Genomic DNA, 18,717 nt, shown 5'->3' with positions numbered 1-18,717 from the left:
GGAAGCTGAATGGAAAGAAACAGCAACAACAAAAAAATAGTAATTTTTTTTGGCAAGAAAGCCAAAATGTTTGGAACATGCGGACTCTCTCGTGAGAAGCAGAGCTCCCCTCCCGCCCCCCCGCCCCCCCTTGTCTCTGCTCAGCCATCGGAGGGCTAGGTCGGGGTGGCCCAGGGACCGTCGGGGGTGGGGTGGGGGAGTGGGGTACGGTGCCCCTCCCCCTATCCTGCAGAGACGTTGGGGCCGCCCATCCTGTCTCAAAACTTGCCCTCTGCAGAAGCTGTGACCCAAAAGGTGGCTCTGATCCATGGAATGAAATGATGAATGGCGCGGCAAAACTTCCTTGCGGCTGTAGCTGAACATGGGGGGAACCAGCAGCGTCAGGAGCCCCCTCCCCAAAGACGAAGCAGAGACCCCAACCCCCACCCCGTTCGCTCCCCAAGACGTAAAGCACGTGGTTTCTCCCCACTGGAGCTCCTGCATCTGCTTGGCACTGGGGTTGGGGGGCAGATCCCCAGGAACTTGGGGAGGGGGCCTTTCCCAGGGCCCCGCAGAAGGAAAGAGACACCCGGAGAGAGATTCCCCGGAAGGATGATTGCTGGAACTCAGCACCCGGAACAGCTCCCAGCTCCGTCCTAAAGGAGGCAGCAGGGCCAGTCCAGGTCTCTCCCCTTCCCTTCCCGGAGGCCTCTGAGCGGCTGCTGTTGTGAAGGGAGGGGCCCGGATTGGGTGGGGGGGAGCCGAGGGCTATAACCAGTTGCCTCGGCCTCCACCAGGGGGCAGCAGAGACCCTTGGCCACTCCAGGCTATGCCAACTGGCCTGGCATCCCATAGACGCCGTGCCAGTTGAGCTGAGCCCTGCAGATGACGCCCACGGCTGCGTTTACAGGGGGTCCAGTTCCTTCCTTAGCCTTGCCAGGGCCGTCCTGGCTGGCCTCACCCAGGACCCCAGAGTCCACTGGGCCCCTGTCCACCTCAGGCCCATCCTTGGGGGCCACAGCCACCCACTCAAAACCTTTTGCAGGGGGCCTGAATGAACGTGCCCCCCATGGAAAGATTCCCATGCAAAGATGGCAGGCGTGAAGTCCCACCAAGATCAGCCGTGGGGGGGTGGGGGGTGGAATACCCCCAGAAGTCCTGGACAGCTGGTCAGTGGTGGGGGGCTCTTGCTGGAGCCGGCCATGGCCTGAGGGGAGGGGGGTCCATTCCTGGAGGAAACGTCCTGCACCAAGGGCCTCCTCCTCCTCCTCCCCCTCCTCCCTGAATGGTCATCCCTAGACCGGCCACTCCGGCTACTCCGGCCGCTTCCCCAGCTGCAGAGGACAGATGTCAGCCCACCCCCAGTCCTTCCTAATTGCCTCCCCCGAGCCGAAGGACGCGGTAACGATTTCCACATTCCAGAGGTGCTGCCATTAGTTACAATTAGCCCGGCCGACACGGGGAGGGGGCTTGATGGATGGGCTCCTGGGGGTTTCCGGGTGGAGGGAGGAGAGGAAGGAGGCCATCAAAGGGCCATCAGGCCCCGGGGAGCATTCCAGGACCTCAGCCAGCTGCTCCACACCTCTGATGCTTCCCCATCCCCCCCGCAGGAACCCTCGGCTCCAGCACTTCCTGGCTGCCCCCCAGCAAAGGAGACCTTCCTTCTAGGGTCCTTCACCCCCCCACCCCAGCACAGGCCGAAAGGGGCAGCAGGACCCCTAGAGGCCAGCCAGGTGAAATTACCTGAGGGCTGCTAGCGGAGTCCGCCTCTTTTCCTCTCTCTCCTCTGCCGGCCGGCCTTCTGGTGCTGCTAGCGCCTGAGATGGGGGCAGTGGGGGCGGGCTAGGCCGCGGGCCAGAGACCCTCCCAAAGGGTCAGCTGGCTGTTCCCCCCCAGCCTCTCTTCTGCGGAAGGCAACCGGAGCCCCTTCCTCAGCACTTCCAAGCCGCCCCGGGAACTCCTCTGAAATGGAAAACCGTCTGGAGCCAGGCCGGTCTCTCGCCCAGGAGCCCTGCAGGCCTCGCCGCTTCCCTCTCCCTGCCCCTTCCTGGGGAGACCTCCGTGCCTCCCTCTCTCCCGCCCGGTGCCCCATGGCGCTCCTTGCCCCAGACCCCTTTGTGTGGGGGGGTCCCATCTCAGCTTCAGCTGCTACAGAGAGTGAAAATGTCTCTGGAACAGCAATGGCCGAGTTCCGGTCAATATTCAGAAGGACCCCCCACTTCCTTTCCCCACCTGCTCCAGGTTCCTCGTCCTGTTGGGGGAGGCCCCTCCTGGCTCTCTTGGGGGTCTTATGCCCCCTCGACAGGGACCAGGTCCCTGCAACTCATGGCTCCTAATTCTTGGCCAAGGAAAGCTCTTCCCCCCCCCCAGTCACCCCCCCCATCTCCTGGCTACCCAGAGCAAAATGGGGGGGGGGGGCATCGAGCCTGGCAAGGGTGCCCCTCCTTTCCTTCCTGCAGCCCCTCCTGTGCCCCCCTCCATATCAGGGTCCAGGGGAAGCCCCCTCTCGCCTTCTCTTCTCTCCAGCCCCCCCTCCTCCCTCAAGAGTGGCCGGGTGTCATTTGTCCATACCGCAAAGCCAGCCAGGAGACGCACTCTGAAACTTGACGCCACCCCCGGCTCACCGGGGGGATGGGGGGTCTTTTCCCAGCTCAGCCCAGGGAGGGGGAAGGAAGGAGCAGGCTGGCTGGCGTGGCTGCCAGGGCCGGGAGGGCGGGGAGCCTTCCCAGGGGCTGAATCGCGATTCACCCCCGTCTGCCTGGGCAGAGGGGAGCCCTAGGGGCTCATCCGGAGCTCGGCCGTTGCCCACTTTCGGGGTCTTTGGGGGATGCAGTGGCTGGTTATGGCCCCCCAATGCGCAGCTGGTCTCCTGGGATGCCCGGGGCTGCCGATCCTTGCTCCCTTCTGACCCCCAGAACTCCCCATAGCCCTGGAGCCTCCGTGGCCCCCCCAATGCCCTGCTCCTGCCCTGATGCCAATTGGTGCCCTGCCACATTTGGCCCCAGGACGTAAGGGCCACCCCACAGGCTGAGGGAGCCGTTGCGTGCCACGTTGTGGAGCTTCCTCTTGGGGCTGGCAGGAATCTCCTCCTGGGTCCGGGTTTGGGGCACCCCCTTCTGCGGTGGGCCCTTGGTGCCCGTTCTGCCCCCGAGTGGGAAGGGCGGTCCGCTGGCCCCTGAACCAAACACCGCTGCCTCCCCCCGCCCCGCCCGCCTCGCCTTTGGCGACAAGCAAACGGGCCTGTTCATCACTCAGATGTAATCAATTCGGCCCCATTAGAGACCCAGCTGGCCAGGAGTTGCTGCCCCCATTTCTCCACAGATGCGATTACCGAGGATTCAATAAGGCTTTTGATTAGATGAAGGTGCACATTTTCTTTCTCTCGGGGGGCCAATTGCTCTTCTTGTCACCCCCAATCAGCGGAGGGAGGCAGAGACGTGGCTGGCAGCTGAATCTGAATGATCTCCTGCCCAGATCGGGTGGGCCAAAGGACCAGGGGACGCCCCGCGCAGCTTCGCACAGGGGGCTCGCTAAGGGGGCGGGAAGAGAAGGGACCCCTTTCCTTCGATGGAGGCCTGGCAGAGCCCAAGGAAAGCCAACCTTCTCGGGGATGAATCATCAGAGAAAGGCGTGAAGGTGGCCTGGATCCCTCCTGCCCCGAGACCAGACAGGTCTCTGGAAGAGATCGCTCAGAAAGAGCCTCCAGGCCTCCAGGCCTCTCATTCCAGAAATGGGAAAACAGATTTTGGCTACAGGAAGATTCGGATTACCGAATAAAAACCCAGCAGAATTCGTGTATTCCTGCAAAGAGGCGGAAATGGAAGGGAAGAAATGGCTCCCGTGCCCAAAGGGCCTGGCTTTGACTGGGACCCCCAGATTTGGAGCAAGCGAAGGAAGGCCCAACTGCACCCCACAAACGAGGGCAGAGGAGGATTTGGGGGGTTCCCCTCCCCAGTCCTGCACGGTGGTCTCTGAGCGGGAAAAAAAAAGGCAGATGCGTCTCCTCTAAAGAGATGAATGAATCTGAGAGATTTTATTTCATTATTCAGCCCAGGTTCTCTCCAGCATGTTCTTCCAATTCATACACACATCTAACACCAAGAGCTCAGCCTGGGCATGGCCTGCCCCCACCCCCACCCCCAACCTCCACTGGGGAGACGAGTAGGGTCTGCCCCGTCCACAACCTCCCAGCCAATCTATTCCGCGCTCCGACAGGTGGAAACCGCTCCAGCGGAGCCTAATCCCTCTATCGGGGGTCTGCAATCCAATTAAACGTCATTCCTTAATCCCCCCTGCCTTGAAAATTGCATTTCTGCCCCCCCCTTAAGAGCGGGGCACGTGGAAGAGCCCATGTTTGGGGAGGGGGGTGTTCTGAGGAGGGGGAAGGTGGCCGATTGTCCTGCACGCTAATCTTTTGAAAGGCACTTTCCCAGAGAGCCTCTCCTAGACCCCGCTTGTCCTCTGGGAAAGTGTGAAAAGCTTCACAACCAAGTGTGAAAAAAAGCCGGCGGGGCAGGGGGGCAAAGGCAGGCTGGGTGGCCAGAGGGCTCTCGCCTTGGCAGGGGGGGGGCTCCTTGCCCAAAAAGCCGCCCGCCGATTATGGCTGCAGCCCACCTCGGCCGGGGGGTGGGTGGGGGGGAAGCGGGTTATTTTGAATGCCTTATTCAAAGAGCAGCGAAGCTTCGGTTCAGACTGTGACTCACTGGGGATGACGGGGCTTCTGGGGGTCTTAATCGACCTGGGGGGGTGGGGGGGTCCCTCGCCCTTTGCCAGCCCGTTCTAAATCTCAGGTTGCTTTCTGCACCAGGGTTGGTCTGATTCCTCCAGATCCCCCCCCCGCCCCCCACCCACCCCATTGCCAGGAAAAGTGTAATTATGACAAGGAAGATCTCCAGCTCAGGACAATAAATAAGAGGATGGAAGGAACAGCAGCAGTTCTCCTGGTGCCCCCCGCCCCCCCCCACCCCACCGGAGGCGTCTGAGAGAGTCACTCGGGGAAGGACAGAGACGCCGGCTGACGTCACCCTGGAGCAGCTCCAGCGAATTCAGGCCATCGGGTGGGGCTTCCATCGGCGGGTCGGGGTCTCTTTCCCTACACTAGCCTTGACACACACACACACACACACACACACGCAGAGGAGGTGGGGAAGGGGCCGCTTCCCAGTCCTGCCCACAGCAGGCAGAGAAAAACGGGCTGGCTCCCCCGAGGGGAAGAAGCATCTTCCGTGGCAGGCAGGAGTTCAGGCAACGGGGCCTTGCCTGGGTTGAGTTTCTCGGATGGATGGATGGATGGATGTGAAGATGGAGAAGGTTGGGGGGGGCTCCCCGCCTGCCCCCCGCCTGCCCCTTAGCTGAGAATAGCCAGGTACACCGGGGGGGCCTTGGCCATCGCCTGCAAGCGGCTGTGGAGGTGCTTCATGCGCTGCCGCTGCTGAGGCTCCCGTTGCCAGCAGCTCTGCATGATGGCGTAGACCTCGGAGGGGCAAGTGCGCGGCCTCTCCAGCTCCCGGCCCTGCGTGATGCACTCGATGGCCTGCAGGGCGGGAGAGGGGCGAGCATGGCCGGCTTGTGGGCTAGAAGCCCCGCAGGGCCACGGCCACCCTGCCTGCAGGCTGCCCATTCGGGGCTGGAGGGCAGCCGGGATTCCCCTGGCGCGGAAGTTCTCCTCCCAGGACACCAAAGGTGCCCCCTGAAAAGTGGCCGCCCGCGCAGGAAAGCCTGGGATTGGCTAACCTGGGGAAGAGGGACACCCCTCCCCCACCGTTCACTGGGGACTCACCCCGCCCTTCCCCTTTCCCTCCTGGGGTGTCCCGCCCTCCCCCCAAGCTGGCCACGAGCTGAGCCCCCCGCAGTCCCAGCCGCCCACCAGCAATGGGAGCAAGAGAGGGCCAACGTCCCCCCTCCCCTCCTCCGTTCCCTCCCCTCCCCCCCCCTTTACCTCGGTGTTGGAGAGCTGGTACCAGGGCTGCTTCCCGTAGGTGAAGATCTCCCACAGGACCACGCCAAAGCTCCAGATGTCGCTCTCGGTGGTGAACTTGCGGTAGAGGATGCTCTCGGGGGGCATCCAGCGGATGGGGAGCATGGTACGGCCCCCCACCTGGAGAGGGGGGGGGAGGCACGGGGTGAGCGGCTGGGGGGGGCCCGACCGAGCGGGGCCAGGTCGGCGGAGCCCGGGGGGACGCTGCAGCGAGACGCCACATGGGCCACGGCAGGGGTTGGAGCTGGGCAGGTTCCTTGCCGGGCAGGACGGGGGGACCAGGCAGGGCGCGGAAGACATGCCAGTCAGGGGGGCACAGCACCCCAGAATTTGTGGGGGAACGGCAGCCGTGGGGACGGGCACGACCTCTGCCCCAGGATGGCCCCCCTTCCGCTCCAGGAGGTGCACTTAAGCAGGATGCTTCCTAGGGAGGAGCCCCCCCAAAGTCTCCCCCTCCCCCTCCTCCCCTCCCTTTCCCAGCCTCCACCTGCTTTCTTGCTCCTTCTCCCCCCCCTTTTAATTAACCGTTAAATAGCAGCCCCCCCCCCATCTTTCCACTGGCTAAGTGCTGATCGGTTTTTCCACCCCAGGCCCCATTAAATATAAATAGAGGCCGGGGAGAAACTAAAAGGGAAAAAGGGGGGGAGGGAGGGAGGGAGGGAGGGAGGACTGGCCCGGCCAGGTTCCCCCTGCCTGGGAGGGAGAAGGGGAGCCGAAGCTTGAATGCCAGCCTGGCAGAGAACCCCCAAATGCCCGGCCGGCCCCCCGAGCAGGTACCAGCCCCAGAGGCACCGGCACTCTTGGTGAGGATCCCTCTTGCACCTCGGGGGCAGGAGCAGAGGGTCTCCCGGGGAGGCAAAGAGGAGCCCCTGGTGCCAGCCAGGAGAGAGCGGCCTCCCAGCCGGACGGGCACAGGCGACAGGAAGGCAGCGGGCTCCGAATCGCCTGCGGAGAGGGGCAGTGCGGCCAAGGTCGGGGGGAGCCCTAACCCCCCCACCCCCAGAAGGCCGCAGGTGACCCCCGCCCTCACCCGGTAATAGTCGGTGCTGTAAACGTCCCGCGACATGCCAAAGTCCCCGATTTTCACCACCAGGCCGTGTCCCACCAGGCAGTTGCGGGTGGCCAGGTCCCGGTGGACAAAGTGCTGGCAGGCCAGGTAGACCATGCCGGAAGCAATCTGCGTGGCGATCTGCAGCATTTCGCTCAGGGTCAGCTGGCCAAAGGACGGGCCGTTCCCGCTGTCCAGCATCTTGGCATCAGGCCCGTGTGACCTGCAAGGTTGGGGGGGGAAGGTGAGACCCTCCTCTGCTTGGACCTCGCAAATTGCTCCTTCCGAGCTGTGTGTGGCTGGGATTGGCGCCCACCAGGCCGGACGTCCAGTCTTCCGCTTTGGTCACCTTCTCCCCGGAACCTGATAACCTCCAGAAGGGTTTGGGAATGGCAGGATTGCAGCTGAGGGTGGGGAGGGGGATGAGGAATTCCCCCCACGTGCCCACAAGAGAAACCCCCGACTATCTCAGGGCTCATCCCAACCAGCCATGGCGGGCAGGAAGCCCAGCCGAGGGACACTCCTGGTCTCCTGCGGCTGGAGGCGGCTGGGCAGCCTTTGGCTCTGCCCCAGGGTCTGCGGGACGCCCCCAGCAGGGCGAGCCGGGCCTCTCCCAAAGCAAGTCTCCTTTTCTTCCTTGACACAAAACCCGACCGAGGGAGCCGGCTGAGGCCCTGGCCGTGCCCCCCGGCTCCATTAATGCCAACTCTTATCACCGTAAGTCTGCGAGCGGCAGGGCGGCTGGCAGCTCTCGCCTACGGGCAATACCTGGGGGCCGATCGAAAGAGCTTCTGATTATTCCCGCTGATGGCCAATCCCCTTCAATTTGAGCCTTTCAGACAACTAATCTAATCAATATTGCAAAGGGAAGATTGCATTAGCCGCGGAGGAGGAGAGAAGGCTGGGGAGGCTGCTCCAGTAATGGAGAACGGGGTGGGGGGAAGGGGCGCAGGGCGGGGAGCGGGGGAGGAACGAGGGGGGACAGTGGTGGGCCACACGGACCCAACCTCTGGAAAAGGAGGGAGAGGGAGAGAGAGAGAGAGAGAGGGAGGGAGGGAGGCTCTGAGCCACGCAGCCCCTCACTGCCTGCCGGGCGCCCCACTGACCGGAGGAAGCGGTTGAGGTCCCCGTGCTTCATGTACTCGAAGAGCATGATGAGGGGCTCCCCGTCGGTGCAGACCCCGTAGAACTTGACGATGTGCTCGTGCTGCAGGACGGTCAGCAGCTCGGCCTCCCGCTGGAAGTCCAGCCGGGCGCTCTCGGTGGCTTCTTTCAGGGTCTCCGGAGAGAAGGAGGAGGGGGAGGGGGGCGCTCAGCGAGGAGAGTCGGGGTCCCAAACCAAAACGGCTGCGGGACCCCGGGGAGCCCGGTGGTCCTTCCAGGTGGCCCCTTCCCCAGACCCAGAGGGGCGAGGAAGGGGGCGGAGGGGAGGGGTCCTCACCTTCACGGCCACCAGCATCTTCTCCTGGGTGAGGCTGAGGTTGTGGCACTCGGCCAGGAAGACCTTCCCGAAGCCCCTCGCCCAGCTCCCACTTCAGCACAATCTCCCGCGCTTGAGGTGCCGGACAGCTGGGGGAAGCCAAGCATCAATGGGGGTGGGGGTCAGAGGGAGATCCCTTGGGGCGTGTGATCCCGGGTGGGAGCAGGGTGAGGGAGCCCAGCTGGGGACCAGGAGGGGCTGAGAAAGTGCCGCCCCCCAGCAGTGCAGCCCGCCCCGCCCCCCGCCCCAAGGGCCTACCGGTGTTGGAGAAGTACTGGGGTTCTCCACGAAGCTGCTCTTGAGCCCCTCCAGCTTGGCCTCCACGGAGGAGCGGGGGCTGCTGCTCCCCCCGTCCATGAACTGCAGCGCCAGGGCTAGGTTGTCCTCTTGAGCCAACACCACGGACCCTGTGGAGGAGGCCAGGGGGTTGCCGAAGCGGCCCAGCGGCTGCCGGCCAGGCCTGAGGCTCTAGCGGGGCGTGAGGGTCAGCTGGCCGGGCCTCGGACGGTCACAGAGGCTCCCAGGTGGGAGAGCCGCCTAAGAGCCTGGCTGGGTCAGTCGAGGGTGAATGGCGGAAGAGTTTGGTGTGACCAGCACTGGGGGTTCCCTTGTGGTGGGAAGCCCAGCCTGCCTGGGGAGGGTTTACATTTCCCCAGGGAAGTGCCCTCCCAGGAGACAGCCCACAGCAGCCTGGACAAGGAGGAGGAGGAGGAGGAGGAGGAGGAAGAGGGTAAGCTGCATAATTTTCAAGGAGTTGGCAAACTCTGGAAGAGCCTCCGTGCAAATTTTGCAGAGCTGGTTCATCCAGCCTTGTCCTGGGATGTTCTTTGACTTTCCTCTCTGACAGTTTTGGATTTCCTGGTGGTATCCCACCCACCCTTTCAGGCCCAGGCCAGGCGGTTCAGGGGCCGAGACTCCCTTTTCCAGGGGGTCCTCCAGGGAATCCCCCAGACCTGGCCGGCCGGAGGAGGCAGTGCCGACCGTGGCCATCGGGGCCTGCTAGGAAGGCGCATCTGTGGCCTGAGCAGCCTGCGGTGCGCGAGGAGGGGCTTGTGTGCCGCGCCAATGTGGTGCCCCTCCTGAAAGGCCGGCCGTGCCGAGGGAGCCGTCAGCCGAGCATTTAAGCCTCCAGTAATTACTGTGAGAGGGTCCGAGCCCCCCCCTCAGTGCTTCCCCATGCTTCTTCATCAACGTCACGGCTGCTGGAGCCTGGGGGCGGGGGGAGAGGGCGGCTCCGGAGCCGCTCTGGGGAGAAGCGGTGGTGGGCTTCCAGAAGGCTCTGGTGCTTCTCCCGGCGGGACCCGAAGGGGCTTGGCCTTGCCGGCTTCTGAGCTGACCTGGGTAGGGGGTCAATCGTGCCACCCTGCTTCTTCTGCGAGAGCAGCCAAAGGCAGCTGGAGTCTACCTGACAATGGGGAGGGGGGCGAGCAGGGAGGCCTGGCAACTGGCAGGCCTGGACAGGCAGCATCTTGCAGCCCCGTTGGAGGCTTGGCAGCCCCAGAATCAGAGCCAGCTTGGTCCCTGCCAGCTGAGCAGGAGGCAAGAGGGTGGGGTGCGTGCGTGTGCGTGTGTGTGTGTGTGTGTGTGTTGGGGGGGGTCTGGAGGACTCTAACAACAAGTGGCTGCTGCTTCCCTCCCCCTGCCCCACCCCACCCCCGCAGCATTTTGCTGCCTTTCCAGGCCCCCTGGGGGTGATTCAGGCCGATCAAGCCCATTTACAGCCTGAATCGATTCCAGCAGTGAATTAGCAGCTGATGCCTGCCTGGAGGGGGAGGGGGAGGAGGAGGAGGAGGAGGAGGAGGAGGAGGAGGAAGACTAATGAAGTGGGGGGGGCAGGCTGGGGGGGCGGCAGCTCCTCCTCCCCCCGACGCCTCTCCTTCTCCAGCCCTCCTGACCACCTCCTCCGGTCAGGGCAAGGAAAGCCACGGCTGCCCTGGGAAGCCACCGGGGGGGGGCCCACAGATGTCCACCCCTGGAGAAGTCCATTTCCAGCCCAGTGCATGGGGGGGTAGGGAAGGCTGAAGCCCCCCCGCCCCCCACTTACGCTTGATGCTGAATTTGGAGCGCTGTCCACACTTGTTTAGGATGACCAGCATGATGGACAGGAAGATGCAGGCACAAACAGCCAGGACCACGGCCACAGAGATCTGCAGAGTGTGGAGGGAGAAAGAGGGTGGCACCCTTGGCTGCGCCCCCAGAGAAGAAGGCTCCCCTCCCTCCCTCCTTCCCTCTCTCCCCAAGGGGGCTCCTTCTCGGCCCTTTACCCCGATCGGCTGCTCCTCTGAGGTCTCCACAGCGCCCCCCTGGGTGCCATTTGCGTCCTCCGCTCCTGGGCACAAAAGGGAGAAGAGAATCAGGCCATTTCTGGGCAGGCAGCCCCCCCCCCCCAGTAGCATCCCCTCCCCCACTGCTCTCGTAACTGTCCCCACCCTCCCTGCCCTTGGATCCTGGGGCGCAAAGGCTCTCTGCGGGGTGCCCTCACCCACAAAGAGAGAGGGAGGAGGGGCTCTCCACTGGAAAGCACCCCAGTTTCCGCATGGCCCTCCTCTGTCCCGGGTGGGGTGGGGCCCTCCTCCCTCCCCCCTCCCCCAGGGCAAAAGAGAACCTCACTTACTGTCGGGCGTGAGGGAGCCTGAGCAGCCAGGAAAGAAGGAGAAGAGGGGAAGTTGGAGAACCTTCGGAGCTCAGGTGCCTCCCCCACACAAATGGGACAGACCCCCAATTGCACCCTCTCCCCTCCTCCTCCTCCTCCTCCTCTCTCTTTCTTGCACACAAACACCCCCCCCCCCAGGCACCCACAGGCACCCACGGCAAGGCCTGCCTCGACAGGCCCCTTCGGGGGGCTCTGCACCCCGGGGCGTCCTTTAAAGAAAGACACCGCCTGGCTGCCCCCTTGTTTTCTGCACCGCCGCCTTTGGCGCCTCTCGGCGGCTGCGGACCGCCCCGCGCCTGACCCAGAAGCCCACAGAGGCTGGCACCGTGAAAGGGTTCCTCCTCGTTGAAGCCTTCGTCCGGGAGCGCCATGAAGTGCTGGTAGGTGGTGCAGGAGGCCGAGCCCAGGGCGTTGGCCACCAGCAGGGTGTAGTTGCCATTGAAGAAGTGCGAGGGCTTGTCCAGGATCAGGCAGCCGTGGACGATGGTGGAAGTCGGGGCGTCTTCCGGGAAGAGCTTGGTGTGGATGATCTGCGTCTCCTGGAGGTCCCTGTGGTCCAGCTGCCACCGGATGCTGGGCGTGGGGTTGCCGTCCACGGAGAAGGGGATGCACCAGCGGTAGTACATGACGGCCTGACCCATTGCGCGGATCACGGCTGGGACTGCAGAAAGGGGGAAAGGGGGGGTTGTGGGGCATCCCAGACTGGACTCGAGATGCTCCCCCCCTTCCCCCCCCCGGTCAGATCAAGACTGGACCTCCAAGAGGGACGAGGGATTGAAAAAGTGACCCAGCTGGACAAGTTCTCTGCTGGGCTTGGATCAGCCCCAAGCTGGGCGGTAGAGTCGTGAACACCGAGGCTGGACTGTACCACCTCAGGGAGGGGGAAGCCCACCCTATCTCTGTGCTGGTTTGCTCAATCTGCCACCTGGGCACTTTTCCCCTTCTTGCAAGGAAAAAAATCTCCTAGCTGCCAAACACAGAGACAAGCAGCTCATTCTTTGTTCTCAGGCCCCTTTGCTGAATTCCAGCTAAAAGGGACGGCCCCCCCCCCCCCAGCCCCCGTGCCCCCTTCCCTCTTACAGGTCACATTCAGCCGGGCGACAGCCTGCCCCATGCCCGCCTCGTTCTCTGCTTGGCAGGTGATGTTTTGTAGGTTGTAGCTGGCAGAGACGTTGGTGATCTGCAGCACGATTTCCGACGCCGACTTCTGGGGGAGCAGAAACAGGGGTCCCTGACCAGCCAGCCCCCCCCACCCACTTTAAGGGCTCCGGGGAGCCACATTTGGTCAGCCACACCCACAACTTGCCTTGGTTTGGATGGGGTGTTCACCCCCCACCTTGGGCAAATCCCAAACCGCCACCGGCTGCGGCTCTCCTGCGATGTGACACGTCAGGTTGACACTCTCGCCTTCCCCCATCGGGGTGGGGTCATAGTCGATCCTGACCTTGGGGAAATCTGCACAGGGATGGAGGGGGAGAGGGGGGCTTCAGGTAGCCACCAACCCCCTCCCCCCAAAAAGGCTGGAGAGGGACTCTCTTGCAGCAGTAAAAGGAGCCGGGAAAATTCTGGACAGGGCTGGAATTAGGAGCTCCCGTCCGCTGAATTTCGGCCGGGGTCTCCCACTGAGGGGGGCTCTGCCTTACCACAGCCGGAGAGGGTGAGGTTGAAGAGGGGAACCAGGGTCCTGTCCTCCTGCAGGCACTGGAGGGACTGGTTGCCCGCCCAGTCCAGCTGCCTCTTCTGCTGCCAGGACTGCAGCCACAGCAGCCCGCAAACGCACCGGAGGGGGTTTCCCACAAGGACCCTGCCCAGAGGAAGCCAGAGTGGGGGGAACGACACAGTCAGCCCGAAAAAGCTGCAAACTCTTCCTCCCCCCCCGCCAGCTTCCATCCAGAATAGAGGGCCCGGAGAACATCCGTCTCCTTATTTTAATTTTTTGGTCAATGCCTCCGGCTCTCCAGAATAGCATTAAACGGGAACAGCGATATTTGCCAAGCCTGGCTGGAAACCCAATTTATCCACGCCGATCTTTTAATACTTGCTTAAAGCGGAGTGGATCTCCAAATTGCATTAGGGAGTAGGAGCCGGCATGCCAGGCCCCTTTTATCCTGAGTTAATCAATCCAGCCCAGAAGGGCGGAACCTCGCAGGGACATCCGAGGCCAAACAGCGCCGTGAGGAAGGGGACGTCCACCCTCCATCACCCCACCCGGGTCAGGCCTGTCCTCAGCAGGAAAGCCGGGATATTTTGCGGGAGACGCTCACCGGGAGTCGGAAGGAATGAACCAGTTTCCATCAGGACAAATTAAACAGCTTGAATGTCCAAAGAACTCCGAAATCTCCTGGCCGGTTCAGGAAAGCCCGACTCCAGCGGAGTCAAATTTAAAGATTGGAAGATAGCGGGGGGGTGAGGGGGGGGGGCAGGGGGAGCAGGGGCTTTGTGAGTTGGAAGGGTCTGTGTGTGTGTGTGTGTGTGTGTGTGTGGACTCACAGCTCCTGAAGGCGGAGATGGTGGAAGGTCCTCCAGGAGAGGAACTCCAGCTGGTTGAAGGCCAGATTCCTACGGAGAGACAGAAGGAAACGACATCCTTGCGCCTTCTCTGCCTGCCGCTTGCTTTCCCTGCAGGGGCAGCCTCGTCCGGCTGGGACTGACCCAGAAGCCTCCGCCAGGCAGCACTCCGTAGCTGTTTCGTTTTGCATCACTAAGTTCACCCGATCCAGGTTTGTTTGGGTGAGCCGCCCAACGGAGGCAGCCCCGCCCCGTGGCTCGTGCCCAGGCTGACCTTTCGACAGCATCGTCCCCTCCACCCTCATGGGGAGGTGACCCGGTGCCTGGTCTGAGGGAGGCCAGGGCCTGCCCGGACATCCCAGGAATGGAAGCCATGGCTTTTGCCCTTTGGAACGGACCCTCCCAGGGGCTTCTGGCCTCGGTGCTGCCTGTTGCTCCCCCCTGCCCCCCCCCCCCGGGCCGGGCTGGCCCCACACCAGCCGATCCTATCCGGTGGCTTCGGCGTGGCTTTCCCGCCTGCCAAGAGGGCAGCCAGAGCTGTGCTGAGCAGGGATCCATCGATCGTTGTGGGTTGCAGAGGGACATTAACCCTAACAATGATTAATCGCGGTTCCAGGCAAGCTGTTAATGAACAAAGGGGAAGGGGCCAGGGGGAGCAGGATCGACCTGCGAGGGGGGGGGGCAGGGAGGGACCCCTGGGGTTTCTCAGATGGAGCAGAGCCCAGTTCCTCTTCCCGAGGAAGATCGGTCATCGTTTCAGCCAGGATTGCTCCACGCCGGCAAGTCTAAGGCGGGTGGACTTCAACTCCCAGAATCCCCCAGCCTAGCTTTGAGCCTCAGCTGAGGATCATCCCTCCTGCCCGTGCCTCAAAGACCCTCTCTGCAGGAAGCCCCCTGCACCCCCCTCCCAGCCCCAAGAAGAAAGGCCCCATGCCTAACACTCACACGTGGGTCAGATTTGGGCTGGCCTTGAAGGCATCTGGCGCGATGAACTTCAGGTTGGTCCTCGCAATCGTCCTGCAAGACAAGCGTAGGGTCTTCAGAGGGCGGGAAGGGGTGAAGAATCGCCTCCTCCTCCACCCAGGCAGAGCCCCTCTGCCAACAACCCCCCCATCCTCCCCCTTGAGCTGGCCAAGCCCCCCTCTCCAAAACTCACAGATTCTTCAGCTCCCGGGATTTTTCAGGTCGTCCCCAGTCAGGTTGATCAGCCCGGCCTGGTTTTCGACAACTCTGAAAAAGAGCAGATCCCCTTCCGGCTCTGGCTCTGCGGCAGAGGAGACCCTGCCAGAGCCGGCCACTTTCCGGCCCAGTTCCAGCCCCTTTCTCACCCTTCGGTATTATGTCTTTCTTTCTGTTTTTTTTTTTTTTTTTTTGTATGGCACATTCACATGGTATTTCAATAAACAGGAACACAGGAGCAAAAATACAAAGCACAGAATATTAAACCTGAAATCTTAATGGGAAGATCACAAAGAGACTCTAAGTTGCAAATAAATAAATAAATAAATAAATATAAATAAATAATATATATATAAATAAATATAAATATATATATATATATATATATATATTATTTCATTTATCACAGCCAGAAAATCAGCAAAAACTCCTTTAGGGGCTGTTTTTGGCCCTCCGTCCCGGGGTGTCTGCCCCACTTCAGACCAAGACGTGAACCCACAAGGCATTTGGGGGGTTGCCGAGTGGAAGCGCAAACCGCTGTTCAAAACCCAGGAGCCACGAGTGGGCCGGTGCCCTTCAGTGGGGCTTGGGATGCTCAGCCGCGGGGCTGGCTCGCTGTGGCTCAGCCCGGGCAGGACCGACTGGCACCTCCCTCCCCACCTCGCCACAGCTTTTCCGGGAGCTCCTCTCTCCCTGGCACCGGGCATAATTGATGGGTCCCTCTGATGTTGGGAAAAACAGCCTTGGCATAATGGACCATCCGTTCTCCTCGCCACTTAAGCGGTTCAGAAGAGAGGAGAGGAGAGGAGGAGAGAGGAGCTATTAGCGGGAACCTGAAGTGGAGCTTCAGCCCCGGGCAGGATGGTGCCCCTTCATCCACAGAGCAAACCAAAATAGAGACCACACGCGTGCATTCCCACAAAAAGCTCCTTCTGTCTCTAGAAAGCAACCAAGGTTAGCTGGAGTGGAAGGAAACTCCTGATCCAAAAAGGCTCCTTTGGCCCTTTTTACAAATAACCAAGTTAAACCGGCCCACCGGACTGAATCTCAGGCCAGACAAAGCAGCCCTCAAAACCGATGAGGTCCTTCTAGGTGGCTGACCCGCAATGACACATTGTTTTCCAAGAATTAACACAATTAATGTGTTGACAGCTTTGGCTCCCCCACCCCGCCCCGCTGCCTTTAATTTGCTCTCTGCGTCAAATGAATGGAAAAATGTAATGAATGTGGCTGACTGGCCTACTCTGAAATATTTACGGGCTGTCTAATGCGTTCGGATCCCAGCGTTCAAAGCATTGATTTTCCTCCCCTCGCAACGTCTCCGTTCAAACCTCTTTGCCTCTCACCCACGAAAGTGATGCTGGCTACGATTTGGGTTTGTGCGGCTTACAAACTATCCGTCCTGGCTGCTAAATGAGGATTACACACACACACACACAACCCATGTGGAACAGAGGAAAGGTTGTCTGCCCTCTCCAGCCTGCAAGTTATGAACAGCCCAAGCGCCCAAAGTGATCCTGAGGAAGAGGGGAAAGGTTTGTAAAATAATAAAGAAACGCCCAAGTCATCTGAGAAAAGGGGGTGCCAGAGAGCAGGAGGAGGAAGGTGTGTGTGTGTGTGTGTGTGTGTGTGTTGTGAGAGGACCAGAAGAGATGAGGGGCGAAAGTAGCACCAGGTGACAAACTCCACTGCATTGCGGGCACAAGAGGGTGGGTTGCCACCTGTGGCAGGCGCAGGGCATGAATCGGGGCCTCTTGACTGCAACAGGGATGCCACCCAACACCCCTCAAAGGCCGACGGGAGAAAGAAACCGCCATTTGGGGGCTGCAGGGCCTATCAAGAGAAGTTGTTAAGTCAAACCTGTTCCCACCCTCCCCTGAGAAAGGGGTGGGGGGTAGGGCTTCTGCCAGGTGGTGAGACTTCCATGTGTCGCCCCCCCCCCCTTACTCAATGGAAGTCTCATCAGCAGGACCCAAATCTTCTGTCCTTTGGGGGGCGAGAGCATCCCAGTGAGACCAGCATTTCAGTGGCATGTTTCCCAGGGTACACGCTGTGTCCATTTTTACGCCTAACTAGCTTCGGGGCCGGCCTGAATCCCCACCTCTGTCTTTGGGGGTCTCACCGCCAGCCTGGCCTCCTCCCCGCACATGCAGGGGCTGGGCTGCCAAAGGGAGCCAGCATGTGGCAACCCGTTCTCATGGCGGTGGCACAAAGGGCCCACCTGGGCTGGGTCTTCTAGGAAGCTGCTAACGCAGCCTAGGGAAGCATTATGCCACCACCACCCCAGGAGGGGGAGCCAGGCAGGGCCGTGCTGAGATGAGGTGGCCTCCTCTGCAGGGAAGATGGCTGGTGGCCAGGAGACCAAGGCAGCGGGGAGGAGGGGCTGCCTCACTCTGTGCTCAAGCCCCCGCCCCCCCGTGGAAAAATCAAGAATGGTCCCGGGGGAGGGGGGGAGGTAATTCCACGGCTCCTTGCCAGGTCTCCTCTCCGGCTAGGATGGGGTGAGGGGACCCACCGGGCCAACACCCCCATCCAGAAGCTTTGCTGCCCCCCCCCCCAAGATCCTGGCCACTTGCTGAGCCACAGAATCAAAGAAAAGCCACTTCTAAATTATGTGATGTGCTCCGTTCTTGACTGCTCCAGAACATTAAAGACCAGTTTTCAGTTTTAGGAGCTCTCGGGACTTGGTCACTATTTGGCAGCCCAGAAAGCGCATCCATGTGGATATTTGCATCTCAGCCCGTTCTTTCTTTCTCTTTCTCTGTTTTTGAGTCTCTCTCTCTCTGTCTCTCTGCCTCTTTCTCTCTCTCGTTTCTTTCTCTTTTCCCTTCTCTCTTTCTCTCCCCCCCGCCCTCCTCTCTAGGTTTTGTGGCAAAAACAAAAGCCGTTCCGACCTTGCAACCCTCCTCAAAGTTTGCTCAGCGCTGTTATCGCAGTTGGCACCAAGCGGAGCTCAGGGAAACGCCGCCAACGCTTCCGACGGGGCTTCCCTGCAAACCCCGTTTGGAAAGCCACCTGCCCTTGTTTGGGGCTCGACCGCCCCGGTGTTTTCAGGGGAGGGTCCGCGTCTCTTTAGCAGGAGCGGGAGGGGCGGTAGAACCGGAGCGAGACCCGACTCTGGCGCTGAGGCTCCGCCGGCTGTCAAACTTTCCTTCCGCTGCGCCCCTCTTCTGGGGAGACCCGCCGCTCCGGCTCGCTTAGCTCCCCGCCCTCCGCTCCACCTTCCGCATCCCCCTCCCGGACACTCACATTTCGGTGAAGTTCTCCAGGCTGCGCAGCTGCGCCAGCGAGTGGATGTCGCGCGGCTCCTGGCAGAGCAGCGCGCTCAGGTAGCAGCGGCACTCTTCCAGGCAGGGCGAGGGGCCGCCGGGCGACAGGCACAGCCACCCCAGGCACAGCAGAAGTCCGGCCGAGGTGCGGAGCTGCATGTCGGACCCGGAGAAGCGGCCGCTCTCACCTGTGCCTCCCCCGGAGAGTCCCGGGTCGCGGGGCAAGCTCAGGGCATCTGCCTCTGCCCGGCTCCTCTTCCCTACTGCGGAGCACGTGGGGACGCAACAGCAGCTCCATTCCTGGAGGGGTTTTCAACCTTCGAGGGGCGGGGCTGCCTCCAGGCTCCTCCTCCCCAAACAGCCCCTCCCGCCCTGTCCCCGCGGCCCTCTCGGGGATGCGGACGGAGCAGGACGGCTGGATGCGCCCAGGAAGGCGGAGAGGCTGCCTCTGCCTCCGACGGGCACCAGGGCTGCGGGCAGACGGCGCGGCCGCCTTGGCCCAGGACTCTGGCTGAGAAGGGCAGGCGCGGCTGGGGGGCTGGACGCGGCAGTCCAGGGGAAGGACAAGCCCGACTGAAGGCCCCGACCCACCGCGGGCGCCAAGGGGGCCTGGCTCGCTCCAAA

At 61.8% G+C, this 18,717-nt stretch overlaps 1 protein-coding gene across 1 annotated transcript; it reads right to left on the bottom strand.

The window, feature by feature from the left end:
- Nucleotides 1–3,985: 3,985 nt before the first annotated feature.
- On the bottom strand, nt 3,986–18,390 carry NTRK1 (neurotrophic receptor tyrosine kinase 1). Its single transcript, XM_087913973.1, is given in 21 exon segments — nt 3,986–5,512; nt 5,918–6,076; nt 6,987–7,227; nt 8,111–8,283; nt 8,446–8,518; nt 8,520–8,556; nt 8,559–8,573; nt 8,743–8,760; nt 8,763–8,891; nt 10,529–10,631; nt 10,749–10,813; nt 11,099–11,116; nt 11,463–11,798; nt 12,218–12,344; nt 12,444–12,592; nt 12,781–12,941; nt 13,628–13,696; nt 14,591–14,662; nt 14,802–14,817; nt 14,820–14,875; nt 18,074–18,390. Coding segments are annotated over 21 exon segments (2,382 nt in total). The 5' UTR covers nt 18,253–18,390; the 3' UTR covers nt 3,986–5,326.
- Nucleotides 18,391–18,717: the final 327 nt, after the last annotated feature.

Source organism: Pseudonaja textilis, chromosome 16 (genome assembly GCF_049901715.1).
Source record: "Pseudonaja textilis isolate UNSWEBS1 chromosome 16, rPseTex1.2, whole genome shotgun sequence".
NCBI classification, from domain to species: Eukaryota; Metazoa; Chordata; class Lepidosauria; order Squamata; family Elapidae; genus Pseudonaja; species Pseudonaja textilis.
Note: the sequence above shows the minus strand (reverse complement) of the source record. Positions and strands in the feature narration are given on the sequence as shown.